This window comes from Leucopleurus acutus, assembly GCF_964270905.1.
Source record: "Leucopleurus acutus genome assembly, chromosome: 2".
Lineage (NCBI taxonomy): Eukaryota > Metazoa > Chordata > Mammalia > Artiodactyla > Delphinidae > Leucopleurus > Leucopleurus acutus.
Window position 1 is genome coordinate 80,288,135 of NC_139143.1, and position 19,706 is coordinate 80,307,840.

At 49.2% G+C, this 19,706-nt stretch overlaps 1 protein-coding gene across 2 annotated transcripts; it reads left to right on the forward strand.

The window, feature by feature from the left end:
• Window positions 1-474: 474 nt before the first annotated feature.
• Window positions 475-15,381, forward strand: UBQLN4 (ubiquilin 4; the record flags this gene model as incomplete). Of its 2 annotated transcripts, none has more annotated exons than XM_082865510.1 (11): window positions 475-582; window positions 2,105-2,256; window positions 2,645-2,862; window positions 3,656-3,918; window positions 5,546-5,704; window positions 9,499-9,724; window positions 10,798-10,937; window positions 11,425-11,508; window positions 11,673-11,788; window positions 11,987-12,173; window positions 13,525-15,381. In XM_082865510.1, 11 exons carry the CDS (start codon window positions 475-477, stop codon window positions 13,675-13,677), a joined length of 1,806 nt encoding a protein of 601 aa, XP_082721636.1. In that variant the 3' UTR covers window positions 13,678-15,381. The 2 variants fall into 2 exon arrangements, with proteins under 2 accessions (XP_082721636.1, XP_082721637.1); XM_082865511.1 differs by having other exon boundaries at window positions 11,724-11,788.
• Between the last annotated feature and the right edge of the window lie 4,325 nt (window positions 15,382-19,706).

A 19,706-nucleotide genomic window follows, 5' to 3' on the forward strand; every position in this document is an offset into this window, starting at 1 on the left:
GGCCTAGAAAGAATTTGGGCTTCCCGAGAAAGACCAGTTATCACAGGGAACGGAGATAAAGCGGCGACACAGAAAGTCCTTTGTCCCGGAACGAGTCTTAACCCGCGGAGGGGCGGGGGCAGCTTTGGGCCCGGGTGGACTTCAACTCGGCTCCGGCCGGCTAGTTCGGCCACCGTCCCGCAGTGACGGACACGCCCCGCCTCCGCCCCGAACCCCTCGGGGGCCGCAGCCCAGCAAGGCCCTGTCAAAGCTGCGGGACCCCGGGCTCAGTCCTGGGCGGACCCCGCTGCAGTGGCCCCCCCAGTCCGCCCGGGGCGCTGTGGCTGAGGCTGGTCCGGAGGGGGCGGTGAAACCTTGGGAAGAGGAGGGGAGAGGGGAGTGTTGGAGGCGCCGGAGCCGAGCCCGGACGGCCGGCCGGGCGGGGAGAAGGAGGAGCCGGGGCGGGCTGGCGGGCGGCCGGGTGGCGGCGGCGGCATGGCGGAGCCGAGCGGAGCCGAGACGAGGCCCCCCATTCGGGTCACCGTCAAGACCCCCAAGGACAAGGAGGAAATTGTGATCTGCGATCGAGCCTCGGTCAAAGAGGTAGTACGGGTGGCGGGGGTGGGGGTGAGCGCGGAGGAGGGGTCTGCGAAGAGGGGGGTGACTCTGAGACGGTGGGGTGTACGGGAGGGCCGGGGAGAGGAGGGCGGGGGCCCAGCACGCACTCGGAGGAGCGGAAGGGAAGGGCAGGAGGGTAGGGGGCGTCCTGCGGGGGTGGTCTGGGGGAGCGTGGCGCGTGTTGGGGAAGGGAGGCCGGGGATTTGCCTTGTGGCCTGGGCTGGGGGCGTGGTGGAGAGTGCGAAGAGGACACCTTGCACAGGGAAGGGGGAAGGACCCTGGGTTTGAGGGGAGTATTCGCCCCAGTTACTGGTCGGGGTTCGAGGCGCCGAGTCAGAGTGGGGGCCGGGCAAGGAGCTGAGCGGGCGGGAGGCGCAGGTTGGGGGAGAGCTCCGGGCTGCTACTGTGCGCCTCAGAGAACGCCCAGCATTCTCACGCCCGGCCAGGGGGCAGGATTTCCCTCTGCCCGGATGTTTCCTACTCTTTCCAATCAAGGTGGTTACATTTGATTCTCAGCCCCTCTGGGATTTACACAGTGTGCAGTAGGTGCTCAATAAAAATGTGTTGAATGAGTGAATGAGGGAATATTGCCTGTGTTCACCACCCCCCTGTGGCTGCTCCAGAATTTCACAGAGGCGGGGCTTAAGATAGGCGTCTGGTTGGAAGGGAGGGATCTGGAAGCTGCCTTTGCTTAACAAGTGCACTCTTTTTACTTAGAGCGTGCGTTTGATTTGGTTGGGTTGATAGGGGTGTTGCTGATAGATTTGGGGAGTCTAACTCTCCCCCAAGCCAGCCTTTAGTGCCGTCATTGCCCCTCCCCCCACCTTATAAAATGACTACATTCCAGAATTTAAATAATTTTTGCCTGCAAAGCTGAATTTGAAATCAGCCCTAACTGAGTGGCCCCATGTATTTGGTTAAGAGCCTGGGGCTTTGATGTCAAGACCTGAGTTCCAGTCTGCCCAGTGCAAGTTACCTAATTGTTCTGATCCTCAGTTTTCTCATCTTTAAAATGGAGATAATAATTAACATGTATCTCATGGGACTTAGACTCTTAACTAGTGAATAGTTAGTGCCGTTATAAGTAGGATCTATTTGTTGTAGTTGTTACAGGAACTCTGGGAATAAAGAGAGGAAAGAGAAGGCTGAAGGGAGATAGGGCCTGGGCCCAAGGCTGTTGAAGGAGTTGGGATGGAGAGAACTGCCCAGGTAGTATGCTCACAGGAAACTGGGTGGATGGACTGAAGAAGGAGTGGCAGATAGAAGCAAGGGCTTTCTAGGGTGGGAGACCCTGGGGTAGAGCTGAGAGGAGCTTCTCACTGGTCCCCTCCTTGGTTAAGAAAGGGGCTGCTTATTGCAGCTGGAGGGATGCAGTCAGGACTGCTGAAAGGACTTCCCACGACTAGAGATGGGGGCAAGGGAATGCAGAGGCTTTGAAGAAGAGGCAGGGTCCCTGGTTGGAGGAGCCCAGGTAGCCTCCACAGTGACCTTTGCCTCTTGATCACAGTTCAAAGAGGAAATCTCGCGGAGATTTAAGGCTCAGCAGGATCAGCTGGTCCTGATCTTCGCAGGCAAGATCCTCAAGGATGGGGACACACTGAACCAGCATGGGATCAAGGATGGGCTCACTGTCCATCTGGTCATCAAGACCCCTCAGAAGTAAGTTCAGGAGAGGAGCAGGTCCAGCTTCGGATTGGGCATTTTTTTCCCCATCTGATACTTTCTCACCCATTGTTCAACTGTACATCTAAGGCCTATGCCAAGGCCCAGGAAGGTGGCTCTTGGATGGATTGCCAGGAAGCCCTGTGATCTCATCTGCAGGGGAAGGGAACCTCATTTACCTCTCCCTGAATACCCTGAAGATAGAGGATACTCGCTCCTCTCTTCCTCTGTCTGATTTACTGACTGCCCCCAGTCTCACCCTGCCCCAGCCTCAAGGTTGCTTAGGAGGTGGCTTGGGTTAGGGCTGTACCTGCACAGCAAACATAGAAATCATTGTCTTCCCTTTTGTGTTCACTTCAACTAGGATTTTTCTTTCTGTCCTCAGGGTTCAAGATCCGGCTACTGCCACTGCTTCTTCCCCTTCCACTCCAGACCCAGCCTCAGCGCCCTCCACCACGCCTGCTTCACCCGCCACTTCTGCTCAGCCCTCCACTTCTGGCAGTGCCGCTTCGGATACTGGCAGTGGAAGCCGAAGGAGCAGTGGCGGGGGTACCTCCCCAGGGACTGGGGAGGGACCTCCCAGTGCCACTGCATCCATACTCTGTAAGCCTTTAGGGTGGAAGGCACTGTCCTGTTTTGGGCTGTGGATTGTGGGAGAGCCAAGAGGGGAAAATATGGTCCCTGCTCCTGATTTGATGGGGATTGGGGACCCCTGGACATAGGGGTCCAGACATTGGTACTTGAGCCAAGAGGGGGAAGAAACCGGTTTGTGACGGCTTCCCAGAAGAGGAGAGCATGGCAAAATGTTAAGAGTGAGGGGAGAGGGGCTTCCCTGGTGGCGCAGTAGTTGGGAGTCCACCTGCCGATGCAGGCGGCGCAGGTTCGTGCCCCGGTCCTGGAGGATCCCACGTGCCGCGGGGCGGCTGGGCCCGTGAGCCGTGGCCGCTGGGCCTGCGCGTCCAGAGCCTGTGCTCCGCGGCGGGAGAGGCCATGGCAGTGAGAGGCCCGCATACTGCAAAAAAAAAAAAGAGTGAGGGGAGAAATGGGGCTGGGGATGTGGGGAACCCTGGGTAAAGATATTGGAGTTTGGGAAAAAGGTGGGTCCAACAGTAGCCAGTTGGGGAATATTTATTTGCTCATTCAGTAGGCCATCACTGCTTACCCTCTCTGTGCTCAGTATTGTGCCTGCCTGTCAGCCTTGGCCATCAAAGAGGTCTCAGTCTAGTAGGCTCACATCTCTTTGCCAGCAGTGGATCAGGGCTGGGGCTGTGGAAATGATTGGAAAAGGGAGATGTGAGAAGCAGAAGGGGCCCATCCTGGAGACTTGACTTCAGTGGCTCTGGCCAGGTAGGGGAAGAGTCTTGTGACAGACTGTGACCCTGCCCCCTCCCCCCAGCTGGCTTTGGGGGCATCCTGGGCCTGGGCAGCCTGGGCCTGGGCTCTGCCAACTTCATGGAGCTGCAGCAGCAGATGCAGAGGCAGCTGATGTCCAATCCTGAGATGCTGTCGCAGATCATGGAGAACCCCCTGGTCCAGGACATGATGTCTAACCCCGACCTGATGCGCCACATGATCATGGCCAACCCCCAGATGCAGCAGCTGATGGAGCGGAACCCCGAGATCAGCCACATGCTTAACAACCCTGAGCTCATGAGGCAGGTGGGTCTGAGAGAAGGTTGGGATTGTGGAGGGCACCTGGTGCCCAGCTGTGCCCTGCCTGGCCTTTTCCCACCTTGTCCTACCTTGACTTGTTCATTCATTCATTCATTCAGCAGCCATGTTTTGAGCCCTGGGGGTACAGTGATGAAAAGACATAGGCCTAGCTTTCCAGGAACTTCTGGTCTCAAAGGGAAGTGGGACAAGTAAGTAGGCTGTTATAATAAAGTGTGGTCGGTGCTATTATAGAGATAGTCACAGTATCCCCTAGAAGCACACAGAAGGGCTCCTGATCCTACCTGGGGCTCAGAGGAGGCCCTAAAGGAAGTGTCACCCAAGCAGAGACCCAAAAGAGGAAGAATGAAGCAGAGGAAGAAAAAGAGAAGAGTATTCAGGGCTGAGGAACAGCAAGTACAAAGGTCTGGGAATGAAAGATAATAGGAGGATTGGGGAGCATTGTGTCTGGACAGGGCCTGGTGGGTAAGGGAGACCCAGGGGAGGTGATTTGGTGTTGGTCTTTGGGAGCTCCATCTCGTGGCCATCCACCAGGGGATGGGACGAGGGTAGACGATCTCAGCAGAGCTGTGGACACTAGTGCTAGCCTCACCAGAAGATAAGTTCCAGAGGGCAAGCATTTGCAAGTGTTTTGTTCACTGCCTAGAACAGTGCCTGGTATATAGTAGTCACTCAATAAGTACTTATTAAATGAACGAATTGTGGGATAAGAGATCAGAATCTTATCATAGACATAAAAGTGTCTTAGAAGAGGCAAGTATGGAGCAAATTTGGGAAGAAGGACAAGGAAGGCATTCCAAGTTGGATGGGAACAAGAAGCAGCTATGCTCATTTTATCTGTTATGTACTGCTGTCCCCTAGAGCTGACATAGGTCACCCCTTCCTTACTGAAAGTGAGCCATTGGTTCCCAAGAGAAAGCCCCCATCCTGTTTCTCAAGATTCAGTGAGGCCAAAGACCTGGGGTGAGATCTAGAAGGTGTTGGTAGCATCGTCCCAGCTTGAATCCTTTCCTTCCCCAACTTGTCATTTACCAGAAGCCATAGTCTGGTCTCGATCAGACAGACCAATCTGGCCTTGAACCCTGTCTCCACCACTAACTGGCTGTGTGTCCCAGGCAATGAGTCTCTGAGCCTATTTTCTCATCTGCTAAATAGGAGCAGAAATACCTACATGGGATGGTTATTGTGGGTATTAAATGATTTGAATTCTATAAAGTACTTAGCCCAGTGCCTGTATGTCGTAACTGCTCTGTAGATGTTAATTTTCTCTTTTGCTTCTTCTTTTTTCTCATGTCCTTTCTTATTCAACTTCCTTGTGCTCCCTGACACTTCTGAGGATCCTCTGAACCTGAGGGAGGGGAGCTGCTGCCCTCACCCCATCTGGGATCATTGTACCCCCAAAAGTCAACCAGAATACCCATAGGGAGACAGGGTTAGAGCCAAGGTGACAGTAGAGGAAGGAAGTCCAGTTCACCCTACTCCCTGCCACTATGGGTCAGTTCCTAGGCCCTGGACCCTGGTCCTGATGCAGACCTCCTCATCAGGGCCCACTCTTTTCCAAGCTTGGTGATCCCCTGGTTCCAGGGCCATTCTCTCTCTTTCCCTTTTCCACCAGACGATGGAGCTTGCTCGGAATCCAGCCATGATGCAGGAGATGATGCGGAACCAGGACCGGGCCCTAAGCAACCTGGAGAGCATCCCTGGAGGGTATAATGCCCTCCGCCGCATGTACACGGACATCCAGGAGCCCATGTTTAGCGCTGCCCGGGAACAGGTGGGGCCAGGGGCTGGGCTGTGGGGGGGCAGTCTGGACTCAGGATTACCTACCCCAGACCCAGGCAAGACTGAGGTGCTGTCTGCTCCTCTTTCCTTCCCTAGCCCCCTGAGGGTGGGCCTTGGCTTAAAAGTGGTTCTCACACTGCATAGCCAGGGATGGTCCAACTTGCATGGGACTGAGGCACTAGGGCAGAAGATAGCAGAGTTCCCTAGGGGAGTGGGCAATGGGTAGTATCCAAGGGATTTGACATTGTTCTGACAAACTTCTTGCACCAAGGGCTCAGAGGTTGTGGGGCACGCCTGGGGTCAAACAGCCAGCCCTAGCACAGTGTGTCTCAAGTGTGGTCCACAGATCACCTGCATCAGAATCATCTGGGGAGCTTGTTAACCATGAGATTCCTGGTCCCCACCTTTGAGCTACTTATTGAGTCAATCTCTGGAATCAAGTCCTGGGAATACACACTTTAAAAAAGGCTTTAAGAATTCTTTCCAAATATACAAAAAGTATAGCATTCTCTTGTATCCTTGTGGCCCTAAAATGTTGCCATATATAGTTTTAGTGTCTTTTTGGGTTCTTTTTTTAAAGTTTAGCTTACACTAAATACAGTATACATTTACCTGTTTCAAAACTCAAAAGTTACACAAAGTAAACAAAAGGGTATTTAAAAAGTATAGAAAGGTATACAGGCTCAACAAAAGTATACACAAGGGATCCTGCTATTTCCATCTCCCAGCCACCTCTTTTCCACCCCAGAGTTAACAAATGTTGTTAGTATTTTGTATGTTTTCCTAGACGTATTAAACATTAGCGAATAAGATATTACACATAGAATTGCAGCCTTCACATACCCCTCCCCCATCTTATACCTCTCTTTCCCTCTCCGGAGCTAACTGCCACCCTGAAGTTGGTATTTGTCATTTCGATTCTTTTAATTACCTATGTATGAATCCATAAACAATCTCTGGCCTTGTTTTGCATATTTTCAACCTTATAGAAGTGGTATCATGCTGTTCATATAATTTTAAACTTGTTTTTTAAAAAAATCTAAAAATGTTTTATTGAAGAATAATATAGTTGCAGAAAGGCGCACATATCATAAGTGTACAGCTTGATGGACTTTCACGGACTGAACGCCCCACCATCCCCAACCAGCACCCAAGTGGGAGGGTGGGGCCTCACATTCCTTCTTCCTTGTGGAAAGGAAAAAGCACCATATCCTGAGTGGCCTGTGCTATCCCAGCAGATTCCTTGTTCATGCCGTCTCTGCCCTACACCAAGTCTCCACAGATGAGTGTGCCTTGTTGACCCTGTCCCTACGATGATGCCACATTGTCTTAATTAAGTCTGGGCATCAGGTAGGGTGAACCTCCCCTCCCCCCTTCCAGCTTATACTTCACCATCCTCTTGGTTATTCTTGCCATTGCTCTTTCAAATTTTAGAAAGTGCTATAGGGATCAACTGTGAGTTTTTAAAGAACCTAATTTATTTTAAGTTTAATTTTATATAAGTATTTAATTAAAAATGTATATCAAAGTAATGTATGTACCTGGTTAAAAAAAATTCAGGTAGTTGAGCAAGGCTTTATAACAAGCACCCAGCTAATTCTGATGTACTCTAAGGTGTGTGAACCACTGGTTCAACTAAAAGAACATAACGTTTGGCATCAACAAACCTGGATTCAAATACCTGCTCCATCATACTTCAGTGATGTGATCTTAAGTGAGTTGCTTAACCTCCCTGAGTCTTCACTTCCTCATTTGCAAAATGGAGACAATGTGTTATAGCAGTATTCTCAATCATTTTGGTCTCTGGACCCCTTTATTTATTTTTTGTTTAATTTTTAAAAAAAAATTTTTTTTTTTTTTTTTGGCCACACCGTGTGGAATGCGGGAGTCTTAGTTCCCCAACCAGGGATTGAACCCGAGCCCCCTGCAGTGGAAGCTCAGAGTTCTAACCACTAGACCGCTAGGGAATTCCCCTCTGAACCCCTTTATACACTTAAAAATTATTGAGGACTCCAGAAGCTTTTGTTTTTGTGGGTTAGGCCTATTGATATTCACTATATCTGAAATTAAAACTGAGAAGTAAAAAAAAATTTATTAACTCATTTAAAAATAACAATCCATTGTACATTAACATAAATAGCATATTCTTTTGAAAAATAACTTTATTTTCCAAAACAAAACTTTAGAGGAAAGAATGGCCCTTGTTTGACTTTTTTGCAGATCTCTTGAATGTCTGGCTTACTACAAGACAGCTGGATTCTCAGATCTGCTTCCGCATTCAGTCCGTTGCAATGTCACATGTTACATAGCCTTTGGAAAACTCCACTGAATACTTATGAGAGAATGAGAGTGAAAAAAGCAAATAACATCTTAGGATTATAAAAATGGCTTGTAAACCTTGCAGGGGTCCTAGGACCACACTTTGAGAACTGGTGTATTAGAGGGATACTGTAAACGTTAGAATAAATGGGTCAGGCACATAGTAGGTGCTCAATAAATGGCAGCTATTATAACTTTTGGGAGTTCAGGGAAAGAAATTCAGGCCTTAGGGTGTATGGGGAAGAGCAAAGCAGGACCCAGAACTAGGTGGGTTTGGGTGCTAGGCAAGTTACCTGAACAGGAAATCTGAAACGTTGACAAAGACTGAAACTGTGGTGCATGAACCCTGGCCTGCAATCCCTGTTACCTGAACAGGTATCTGGTAGGGTGAAGGAACCACAGCTCAGAGCAGGAGGGTCCTTGGTCAACCCTGGTCCCCACGACCCACTTTGAATAAACAGGAAAAGTGACTGGATACAAAACTCCATGGTGGGGAGGGGCTGAGGCTGCTCAGGTACCTCCTGCGTGGGTGTTGGCGGGTCCAGAGGGAGGACATGTGGGTGCTGCCGTGGGCAGCCCACCATATGGTGGGGTGCAGACCCTGAGACGATCCTGGATAACATAGTTGGGGGCCTGGTGCTGAGGGGGCCTGTTTAGCTGAAGCAGCCAGTCTGAGGAGATAGGCTGTGGGGAGGGAGGGGAAGGAGGAGATTACATGGAGGAAGCAACAGAAGGAGAAGACCTAGGGAGGTGTGCTCAGCCAGAGGTGTGCTCAGCCAGAGGTGTGCTCAGCCAGAGGTGTGCTCAGCCAGAGGTGTGCTCAGCCAGAGGTGTGCTCAGCCAGAGGTGTGCTCAGCCAGAGGTGTGCCCACTAAGGGGCTCCATTGTGGTGTGCCTGGATGGACAGAATGCCACGTGGGGGACCTGGGGGTGAGGGAGAGGGTTCAGTGGAGTTAGTCTTAGACCAAGGTGGCTGGAAAAGGGAGAGCTAGAGGCAGATCGGGGTCGAAGTAGAGAGCCAGCTCCCATCAAGCCAATAATTACCTATTGAGCACCTACTAGTGTCAGGGGCCAGGGATGCAAAGGTGAATCTGACATCGTCTCTGCCCCTTAAGAGCTAAGGAAAACAAATATCTCACTACACAATGGGAAAGGTGTGTGTAAAGTATTGATACTATAGAGCACAGAGGAGATTAGATGCCAAATATTTAGAGCCACCAGGGGAGAAGTGACGTTTCCAGTTATCTGAGGGGTTCAGTTATCCAGTCATCAGCAGGCAGCTCCCACCCTGCAGGATGAGGGTGAAGTTGCCCATTGTGGGGCTAGAAATTGACCTGAGGACCTCCAAGGTTTTAGATCTCTCTCCCTTTCCCGGGGAAGGGGAGGCTATTAGGTGAGAAGAAAGAAAGGGCCTAGCCCTTAAGGATTTGTTTCAGTCCTTAACCCAAAACCTTTCCCTCCTCCCAGTTTGGCAACAATCCCTTCTCTTCCCTGGCCGGGAACTCCGACAGCTCATCCTCCCAGCCTCTGCGGACTGAGAATCGAGAGCCCCTCCCTAACCCCTGGAGCCCCTCGCCCCCCACCTCCCAGGCCCCCGGGTCCGGTGGGGAGGGCACCGGAGGATCGGGGACCAGCCAGGTGCACCCGACAGTCTCGAACCCCTTTGGGATCAATGCGGCTAGCCTGGGGTCAGGTATGTCCTAGGGTGGAAGGAGCTTAGTGGGGTCACCAGGGCAGTCCCTCTGCCCCAGGACTGAATGGGGTTCACACTGCTCCAGAATATTGAAGACAGAGGTGAGACTGTATTGAAGCCACAGAGGGGGCTCTGTAGCCTGGAGTAGTGGCTCGACCCCTCAGGGTAAGGGTTGGTTCTGGCCCTGTCCTGATGTCCCTAGGAGTGACCTAAGTAAAGGCTTATGAGTAAACCAGGCCCCACTTCCTAAGCTCTTTCAACACTGCTGGTACTGTCCAGAGTAAATGGGTCAGACTGGGAGTGGGGTGTGGGAGAGGAATCAGGGGGCAGGTAGATGTGGGCTGGGGGAGAGGGATGTGCAGAGCTGCCTTGTACAGAGGTGCAGGTTATGCACTGCACAACCCTGGGAGATGCCCCATTTGTCTGGACTATGACTATACATATGGCTCTAGGGATGTGTGGTAGATGCTCTGATTTCTCTGTACCCTGGGGAGCATCTTGATTGGGAAAGTCCCTTCCCCTCTATGTGCTTATTTCATAAATAAGGTACTTGAACCTGATCCATGGTTTATAAATTGTACTTCTGAGTCTTGAGGGCTCTGGCCCATCTCCAGGATGAGGGAAGACCAAAAGCGAAAGGCTCCAGGCCTCCTGCCCTGGCTCCAACCAGACCACTGACATACTTGGTTTCCAAGTGAGATTTGGTTTGAGGAAAGGGTCTCTGCTGCTAAGACAAGTTTGAAAACCATTGAACTGGATGATCTTTAGTCAAATCCTTTCCAACTCTGACATCTGACCTGTGGCAGGAACAGTCCAGAGGGGCATGAATCAGATCCAGTTTGCAACTGGCTTGTCCTTAGCAGAGTAGTTGGGGAAGGGGCCAGGACAAAGCCGGGAGAGATGACCTCGGAGTCAAGAGAGACTTGGACCCATGCCCCAGTACTTGGGTGCCCATTTGACCGTGGCCTCTCTGAGTTTTGTAACCACTCAGTGCCTGAAGTAATGTAGATGGAAGTGAGGCATCTGGTTTCCATCTGGACCCCTTTTCTCTGGTTTTTTCCTTCTTGTCCTAGGGATGTTCAACAGCCCGGAAATGCAGGCCCTCCTCCAGCAGATCTCTGAGAACCCCCAGCTGATGCAGAATGTGATCTCAGCCCCCTACATGCGCAGCATGATGCAAACGCTTGCCCAGAACCCCGACTTTGCTGCTCAGGTATGGAACTGGCACGAGGGGAGTGTGTTGGGGGCTGTTGCTTGCGATGATCAAAACGCTCTGGAGCCAGACCGCCGGGTTTCTGTATTGAGCTCTGCCACTTCCTAGCTGCGTGAGCCAAGCAAGTTATTTAACCCCAGTTTCCTCTGTAAAATGGTAATAACAATAGTTCCTGCCTCAGAGAGTTGTGAGCGTTGAGTTAATACCATAAAGTGTTTAGAACATGGCATGGCACGTAGTAAGCCCTACGTACTCGGAAATGTTAGCTGTCATCATCCTCGTCAGACTGGCTCCTGACTCTCGTCCTCGTCCAGAGTATAGTTCCATTTCCTCTCACTGTCCCACTTAGGCCTTCAGGATACTTTGAGAGCCTTGGAAAAGCTGGCCAGATTTCCTGCAGTGGAGGGGGTGCCAAGGGAGATGAGGCCGTGGGGGCATTCTGGGGGTGGGTAGGCCCAGGCCTCCCCTACTGCCTTCACCCTGGCAGATGATGGTGAACGTGCCGCTCTTCGCGGGGAACCCCCAGCTGCAGGAGCAGCTCCGCCTGCAGCTCCCAGTCTTCCTGCAGCAGGTGAGTGAGGAGCCTAGACGGGCGGAGGTTGAGGGCCGGGGTAGACCCCGAGGCCCAGTGGGTGGAACTTAAAGGAGGGGCCGCGCTTGGCTCTGGACTCAGGGTCTAGGCTGCCTCCTGTCTCCTGGTACCTCCTGTTGCCTTTCTCTGCTGTTTCCCACCAGATGCAGAACCCGGAGTCACTCTCCATTCTTACCAATCCCCGAGCCATGCAGGCGCTGCTGCAGATCCAGCAGGGACTGCAGACCTTGCAGACCGAGGCCCCCGGACTGGTACCCAGGTGAGGGTCGGTGGCAGGTGGGCGGCAAGGTTCTGGCTACTCCTCCCCCTCAACCCCTTTCTCTGCCACTCTCTGAGCAGCCCTTGTGTCTCTGAGGGTCTTTTTCCTGTTCCTTCCAACTGCTTTTCCTTCTGGATCTCACATTGCCATCCCTTTCTCAGAGGCCATCTCCCACCTCTCGGTCTCTCCTGCCTGCAGCCTTGGCTCTTTTGGGATGTCCCGGACCCCAGCCTCCTCTACAGGCAGCAACGCTGGGTCTGCGCCTGAGGCCCCCACCTCCTTGCCAGCCCCGCCAGCCACATCCTCTCCAACAGGGGCCTCCAGTGCTCAGCAGCAGCTCATGCAGCAGATGATCCAGCTTTTGGCTGGAAGTGGAAACTCACAGGTACATGGGGCAGCGGGGCTGGCGCTGGGACCCTGCAGTGTTCAGGGTGGCAGTAGAATGGAGACAGCAGAGCAGGCTTTGGAGTCAGCCAGACCTGGCTTTGGTTCCTGGTCTGCTACTTTCTAGCCTTGGGCAAGTTTAGTTTCCACAGCTGTGAAATGGAGATGAGACTAGTAATGGCACTTACTGGGTCAGCTGGGTACTGGTCGGTGTGCCTTATGTATAAGAGCTCATTTACTTTATTCTCCACAACAGCCTTGCCAGGAAGCTATTATTATTATTTCTGTGTTACAAAAGGGGAAAACTAAAGCCCAGAGAGGTTAAGTGGCTTGCTCAGAGTCGCATATCTAGTAAGTAATGGAGCTAAAATTCAAACTGAGGCATGCTGGCTCCCGAATTTACACTTTAACTACTGTTACACCATTTCTGCTTATATCAGAGGACCCTTTTGATAATTAAAGTAGCCTCCCTCTCTGTGACAAGAGAGGAGGATTCTGGGAGGTGAGGTGACCAGAGCCGTGGGCCACATAGTCAAGGCCTGGGGTTTGGGGGAGGAGCAGGGATGAGCCCCTTATCCCTTCTATGGCCTCTGTGACTCATCTGGGAAAAGCCTTTCAACAGGAATATAAGTGTGCCCAGCTCTGTGCAAGGCACTGAGGGGGCTGGATGAAGGGATCCCCAAGGCCCAGTCCAGCTTAAATTGTGTGGACCGTGATGAAAAACAGCATGGAGCATTGGAAACGGCTCTTGTACTGCGTGTTGGGGGCCTCTGTGATTGCTGTGCTCCTTTCAGCTCTGAGTTTTCTGTTCATGATCTAGGCTAGTGCCTCCTAAACATGCCTTGGGGAAAACATTTCCAGGAGGTGTTTATAGGAGTGTCAAAAACGAAAAGCTTTCTCTTTCGTAAATAACCGTGTTTGTTGATTGGTTAAACACAATTAGCAGGTTCTTGCTTTCCTGGGGCCCTTCTCTGACCTTTACTATGGCCATGTGTGTGTTGACTGCCAGGAAGGAGGGGGTTTGGAGGTGGTATTTATCAACCACAGAACATTTGGCTTTTGGATTGCCTGTTAACATCTCCAGAGTGTTGATGGAAAGCAGTTGGGAATATCGGCTGATCTAGGCCTATCCATTACTTCGAAATCTTAAGAAAGATGCCCCCCATCTTATGATGACACAGTTGTTTAGTGACTTGGGACGCCGGCTCCTTGGCCTCTGTTTGCAGCTCACCGACCCCTGCCCCATTGGTTGACTCTGAGGATGTCTTCTTCTCACCATTATAAACGCTCAGAATCATATAGGCCCCCTGGCGTTGGTCCTGTGCCCGCTTCAAAAGGCCTGTCCCCTCCAGGTGCAGACGCCAGAAGTGAGATTTCAGCAGCAGCTGGAGCAGCTCAACTCCATGGGCTTCATCAATCGTGAGGCCAACCTGCAGGCCCTGATCGCCACAGGAGGGGACATCAACGCAGCTATCGAGAGACTCCTGGGCTCTCAGCTGTCCTAATCCCTCGGCCCGTGCCTCCTGCCTGTCCCGTCCCTCGATGCCAGCGTTTGGTTCCGACCCTCTGCAGCTTGTCATCCCTTCTGTCTTCTCCCTTGTCCTCTCCAGACGGCAGGGTGACTTTAGAGGCGTGGGCCCCAGCCCCGTAGCTCTGAGAATTCCAGTTTTACTTCTGCACCTCTTGTAGAACCTTCTCTCCTGGTCCTGCTTTAGCAGAGCTATTTAAACAGTTCTCACAGTTTTGTTGATTGGCCCCTCCTCCTTGGCCCTCCCCGCCTTCACCTTTGCAACCTTCAGACTTCTCAGTGGCAGTGCAGAGCTGAAGGAGGAACCGACTCTCTGCTTTACTGGAACAGGGTCTTCCGTCTGAACCACTAGGGTTTTGCTTGTCTTATGTTTACTTTTGGTAACTCTTCCTTCTTTCTCTCCCCCATCCCCTCCCACCTCTAGCCTAACCAATGCTAGACTTCCATGCTCTGAAGGAGGGGCAGGTGAAACAGGCTGTGATTTTCCTCCTCACCCCCTGTTCTGTTCACTTCACCCAGCACTTTTTCATGGGGTCTGTTGGGACTTCCAGAGGAAGGAAGATGCCTGTTCTCCCCGTCTGAAGGGAGAGGTGAGACACAGCCCTTTGGAGCACGAATTAACAGGCCCTGGACCAGCCCAATGAGGGGAGGAGGGAATGAGATTTTCTGGAGGAAGGCAATCAGGGAAAGAGCCTGAGTAGAGGACTTGGAAGTTGGAACTGACAGTTAGGGAATGGAAGAACTAATAGTTCTTTTAGGCCGGAGAGTCCAGGCTCAGGCCTGGCAAAGGAGACTTAAGAGATGTTAACGGAATTTGAGTGGAAGAAAAGGGCTCAATGAAGCTAAACAATACGGCTCACAAGGGGTTATGTTGGTTCCGTTTCCGCAAACACACATGCTTATATATATACACACACATTTCCATGAACCCAGGACCTGTCTGTGTCTCCAGGTACCAGTAATTTAAGCTCCCCTCAAAAGACATGAAGAGGATTGGGGTCTGTCTTAGCAGTGGGTGTGTGTGGGGGTGGGTGGGTGCATGCATGCATGCACGCACACATGTGCATGTGAGTTGAGTGGGAGGGTGGATCCCTTGTCGATTTCTGGTTTAGAGTTTTCTCCCACCAGAGAGAAGTAGGCAAAAGGGCCAGTCTAGGTCAGGAATAAATACAGCCTGGAGAGCTAGATCCCCTGGGCTTCTGGATACTGGGTAAGCCAAGGGTAGTGTGGGTACCTCTTCTGAAGCTGTCAGGGCTGTGACCAGCACCCTTATTACCCCTCCCCTCATTGCTTCGGGAAATAGTAGGGGAGGAGTCTTTCCCTCTAGAACCCCTGGCCTTTGGCGTCTTAGCTCCTGCCCTTTGAGTTTTCACTGTTTCCCTCCAGGCCAGAAAGTTCTGTTTGAGGAAGGAAAGGAGAGGGCAGCAATGATGCCTTTGATCTGGAATTGGACATTGCTCTATTGGAGCACAGAGGAGGCTCGTATCACCTCCTCTATCTGCTACTTAGCCCAGCTGCTTGGAGGACCCATTGCTGGGAATATGGAGGCAAGAGGAACAGAATTTTCTCCAAGTGGGAAAGGGTCTCAAGCTGTCCAGAGAGGATGTCTGTGTGGCTTTCCCTCCCTACCTCCCCCAACTCCCACACTGGCCTTTGTAAATAAATGGTGTGGTCTTTGTTGTGAGGGTGTCTTGGTGTTTGTTTTCTGGGGGAGAGGAGGCTGGCTGAAGACAACTTCTTGGTTTTAGAGGACTTTTGTAAAGTGGGATCTAGAGGAATTTGAAGTTGGGTTCGGTTACCACAGGTGTTCAGAAACATCGAAGATAAAGGGATAACTGATCGTGGGGATATCTATAATCTGTAGTTTAGGAATGGGAAGGATTGCTTTCTTCTACTCCCCATCACCAGACCATAAGTTATCAGATCCCACCCCTGCTCCCCCATAGGTCAGGGCTGGGAGAAGAATGTATGAAAGGTGCCGGGAGTATGGCTAAGTCCTTACTTCCATCCTCTGATCTTTTGTCAAGACTGCCCTCTCCTTACCCCAGGGAAAAAGGTCAAAACAAGAGAAACCCTTGTATCCAGACCTAATGCAAGTGGAGTTTAACAGTTATTAGTCTTGAGCTCTGAGGCTAAACCTAGCTCTACCACTAAATATGTGAATTTAAGGAAGTCTTTTCATATGTATTCGGTTTTATCTTTTGTGTAGTGAGGTTATGGATTAGAGCTCTGTGATATCAGGATAAAGCGAGTGGGAGGTTCCCCTTCTGATAGTGGTAGGCTGGATGTTTCAGACCAGCACTCTCAGAAATTTTAAATATGAAAACTATCAAAAAATCAAAGGGTTAACAAGATTGGCTGGGAATCCAGAGAGAAAAGAAGGCCCTAAAGGCTGCCTTTGCCCAGGGGGCTTTTCCAGTTGGGAAAAGGCTGCTGAGAGGCTAAGCTGTGGTTTTGAGGGCCTTGAAGGATTAGGAGCTAGAGGAACAAAAAATTGGAATCTGGGGACAGCTAAAGATAGCGATGCTGGCAAAGATCTACTTGGACTAGGAACCCCTAAGGATGAATCGGAAGTAAACCAGTCCTCATATTCTGCAGCCTAGTGTCCCAACATTCTGGGTGGTCCAGAAATTCTCAAGTCTCAAACTTGGAATAAGATGATCCCAGATTGCTAGCATCTCCAGATACTTGGTAGAAGCAAGCAGAAATCTCAAGGAACTTAACAACAATCTAGACCTCAAAAGTATTATAATTAATAATTTTTCAAATATAACATCAGCCACAATAAGAATTAGTCAATTAGTCGAGCTCTTGAAGAAATAAGGCAATGAAAACGAAAGCAAGCAAATGACAGACCAAAAACAAGGAAATGAGAGACAACAAATGGACAATTCCGTATATTGGAGTTATACAGAAATGAAAACAACTGCTTCGTATTTCAAGAAGATAAAAGCGAGGCTTGGAAATTTCAGCAGAGACCTGAAACAACACAAACAGACATAGCACAACTGGAAAAGGACCAAATAGAAATTTTAGCTAGAAAAATAAATGAAATTAAGGTCTCAATAGATGGGTTTAATAGCAGATTAGACATAGCTAAGGAGAGAATTGGTCAATTATAGAAACAGAATGAACCTTGGAAAAATAAGAGGATGGAAAATACAGAAGAGACAGTAATTTGGGCTAAATTATGCTTAATTGGAGTCCAAGGAGAAGAGAGAAAGGGGAAAAAGCAATCTGAAGAAATAGTGTCAGAATTATCTATAACTGATGAAAACCATCAAGTCACAGATTCAGGAAGCCCAATGAATTAAATTTGCACTCTGCAAAAAGGCAAAAGCAAAAAGAAAATATTTTAAAGCACCTAAGGAATAAAGATAGTTTATCCTCCAAGGAGCAACAGACTACTACTTACATCTCAACAGCAAAACTGGAAGACAGAGGAGGGAATGCCATCTTCCCTATGCTTAAAGAAGGTAGCTGCCCAGTGAAAATATCTTTCAGAAATGAAAGTAAAATAAAAATATTTTCAGACAAAAACAGTCCACCACCAGCAGTCTCACATTAAGGGACATTCCAAAGGGTAATTAATCTTCAGTCATAATAAAAAGGAAAAATAAATAAAAGGAAGAACAATGAAAGTGGTAAATATGTATGTAAATCTAAATAAACATTGACTGTAAAACAAAAATGATAAAGTCTCATGGTGTTAAAATGTATAGACAAGGAATTAAAGCGTGTCACACACCAGCATAGGAGTCAGAAAGGCAGTGGTAAATGGAGTTGGAGTATACTAAGGTCTTTGCATTGTGCTGGTAGAAAGTAAAGTGTCAGTTAATGTTAGGCGTTGGTAAGGCAAGGATGAATGTTTTGCTAAACCACTAAACAGAAAAACAATGTATAACTACCAAACTAATACGGGGGAAAATAAGATAAAAATTACCTTTCAAAAACAAGACAAGGGGAAAAAAAAACCCAAACATGTCAAGAAGTACAAGAGATTTTCTAGGATGGTGAGACTATTCTGTATGATCCTGTAATGTTGGATACCCAACAATATGCATTTGCCAAAACCCATAGAACTTTACTACACAAAGAGTAAACATTAATATATGCAAACTAAAAAAAACCATATGGGACTTCCCTGGTGGTCCAGGGCTTAAGACTCCGAGCTTCCACTGCAGGGGGCTTGGGTTCAGTCTCTGGTCGGGGATGTTCCACATGCCGCATGGTGAGGCCAAAAAAAAAAAAGGGAAGTCAGGGGATCCCAGGATGAAATGAATGTAACCAGAGAATCTAACTATACTATAAATTCACGGAATAACTTCACTGAAGGATGGGTGGTAAGTTATTACCTAAGTAACTTGGAAATTAGTGTAATCTATAAGACTAAAGGCAAAAGAAACTGTACATAAGCAGGGTAGGCAGCAGTGAAGACGCAACATAGCCAAAAAATAAATAAATAAAATTTATTAAAAAAAAAAAGTCAAAGATTGTCAGCCTGGATCAATAAAATAAAAATCTAACTACAAGGCTCTGAAGATCTTGCAAATGGAGGCTCTGATGTGAGCCTGCAGGACAGCCCAATCCACACCCCACCCTACATCTACTGGGGACCCAGAAGCCAAATCCAGGAGGCCCTGGGCCCACTGGTGGCCCACCTCTGGAAGGAGGTGAGGCACTGAGCCTTCCTTGAGCCTGAGCAGGGGTCAAGACACCCCAGGGGCACTCACAGGGGCCATGGTGGGTGGGTCACAGGCCAGCTGCTTTGTGCTTTTTGGTCCCAGAAACCTCGCCACCTCCTGGGTCATAGCCCTGTCTGCAGAGTGATGGGGGAGGAGGGTTATGGCCCAGCCTCAAAGAGAAGCTGGTGTCCCAGAGAAGCATGGCAAGGGACTAGTTTTAATCACTCCCTTTTAAGTGAAACATTCTGAATTCCCCAGTGGGTGGAGCTGGGGGTGAGGGCAACAGCCTAACAGTATGCTGACAATAAGACATTTACAGAACATAAGAAAACAGAAAGATTGAAAGTAAAAGTTTGGAAAAAGATAAACTGTACAAACACAAACCAGAAGAAAACTAGGATAGCTATATTAATAATAGACCAGCTAGAATTTCAGGCAGAAATTAACACTAAGAGATAAAGAGTTGGGCTTCCCTGGTGGCGCAGTGGTTAAGAATCTGCCTGCCAATGCAGGGGACACGGGTTCGAGCCCTGGTCCAGGAAGATCCCACATACCGCAGAGCAAGGAAGCCCATGCGCTGCAACTACTGAGCCTGCACTCTAGAGCTCGCGTGCCACAACTACTGAGGCTGCATGCCACAACTACTGAAGCCTGCGCACCTAGATCCCGTGCTCCGCAACAAGAGCAAAATAAAATAAATAAAAAAAATTTAAAATAAAATAAATATTTAAAAATAAAAAATAAATAAAATTTTTAAAAAAGAGAAAAAGAGTTAATTCATAATGATAAAAGGTAAAATTCACCAGAAAATATAATAATCCTAAATATTTATGCATCTAATAACATGGCCTCAATATATAAAAAGAAAAAAATTGAGAGCACTTTGAAGAGAATTAGAAAAACCCTCAATTGTAGATTTGAATATACCTCTCTCTGTAATTGATAGAATAGGCAGGGAAAAAATATCGATGTTAATTCATTCTAAGATACAGATTTTTTCACATTTTAACAACTCTGAAAGGAAGTTTTGTTTTGTTTTTTGATCTCTTGGTTTCCTGGTATTGAGTCATAGTTTAATTGGCAGCATGTTAAAACTTTTTGATAGTAAGTAACAGTGTGTTATAGGTTGGACTGTGTCCCTGAAAAATTCATATGTTAAAGTCCTAACTCTCAGTACCTTAGAATGTAACCTTATGTGGAAAGAGGGTCATTGAAGATGAAATTAATTAAGATGAGGTTATACTGGAGTAGGGTGGGCCCCTAACCCAATTAGACTTGTCCCTTTTATAAAAGGGGACTTTTCGGACTTCCCTGGTGGCAC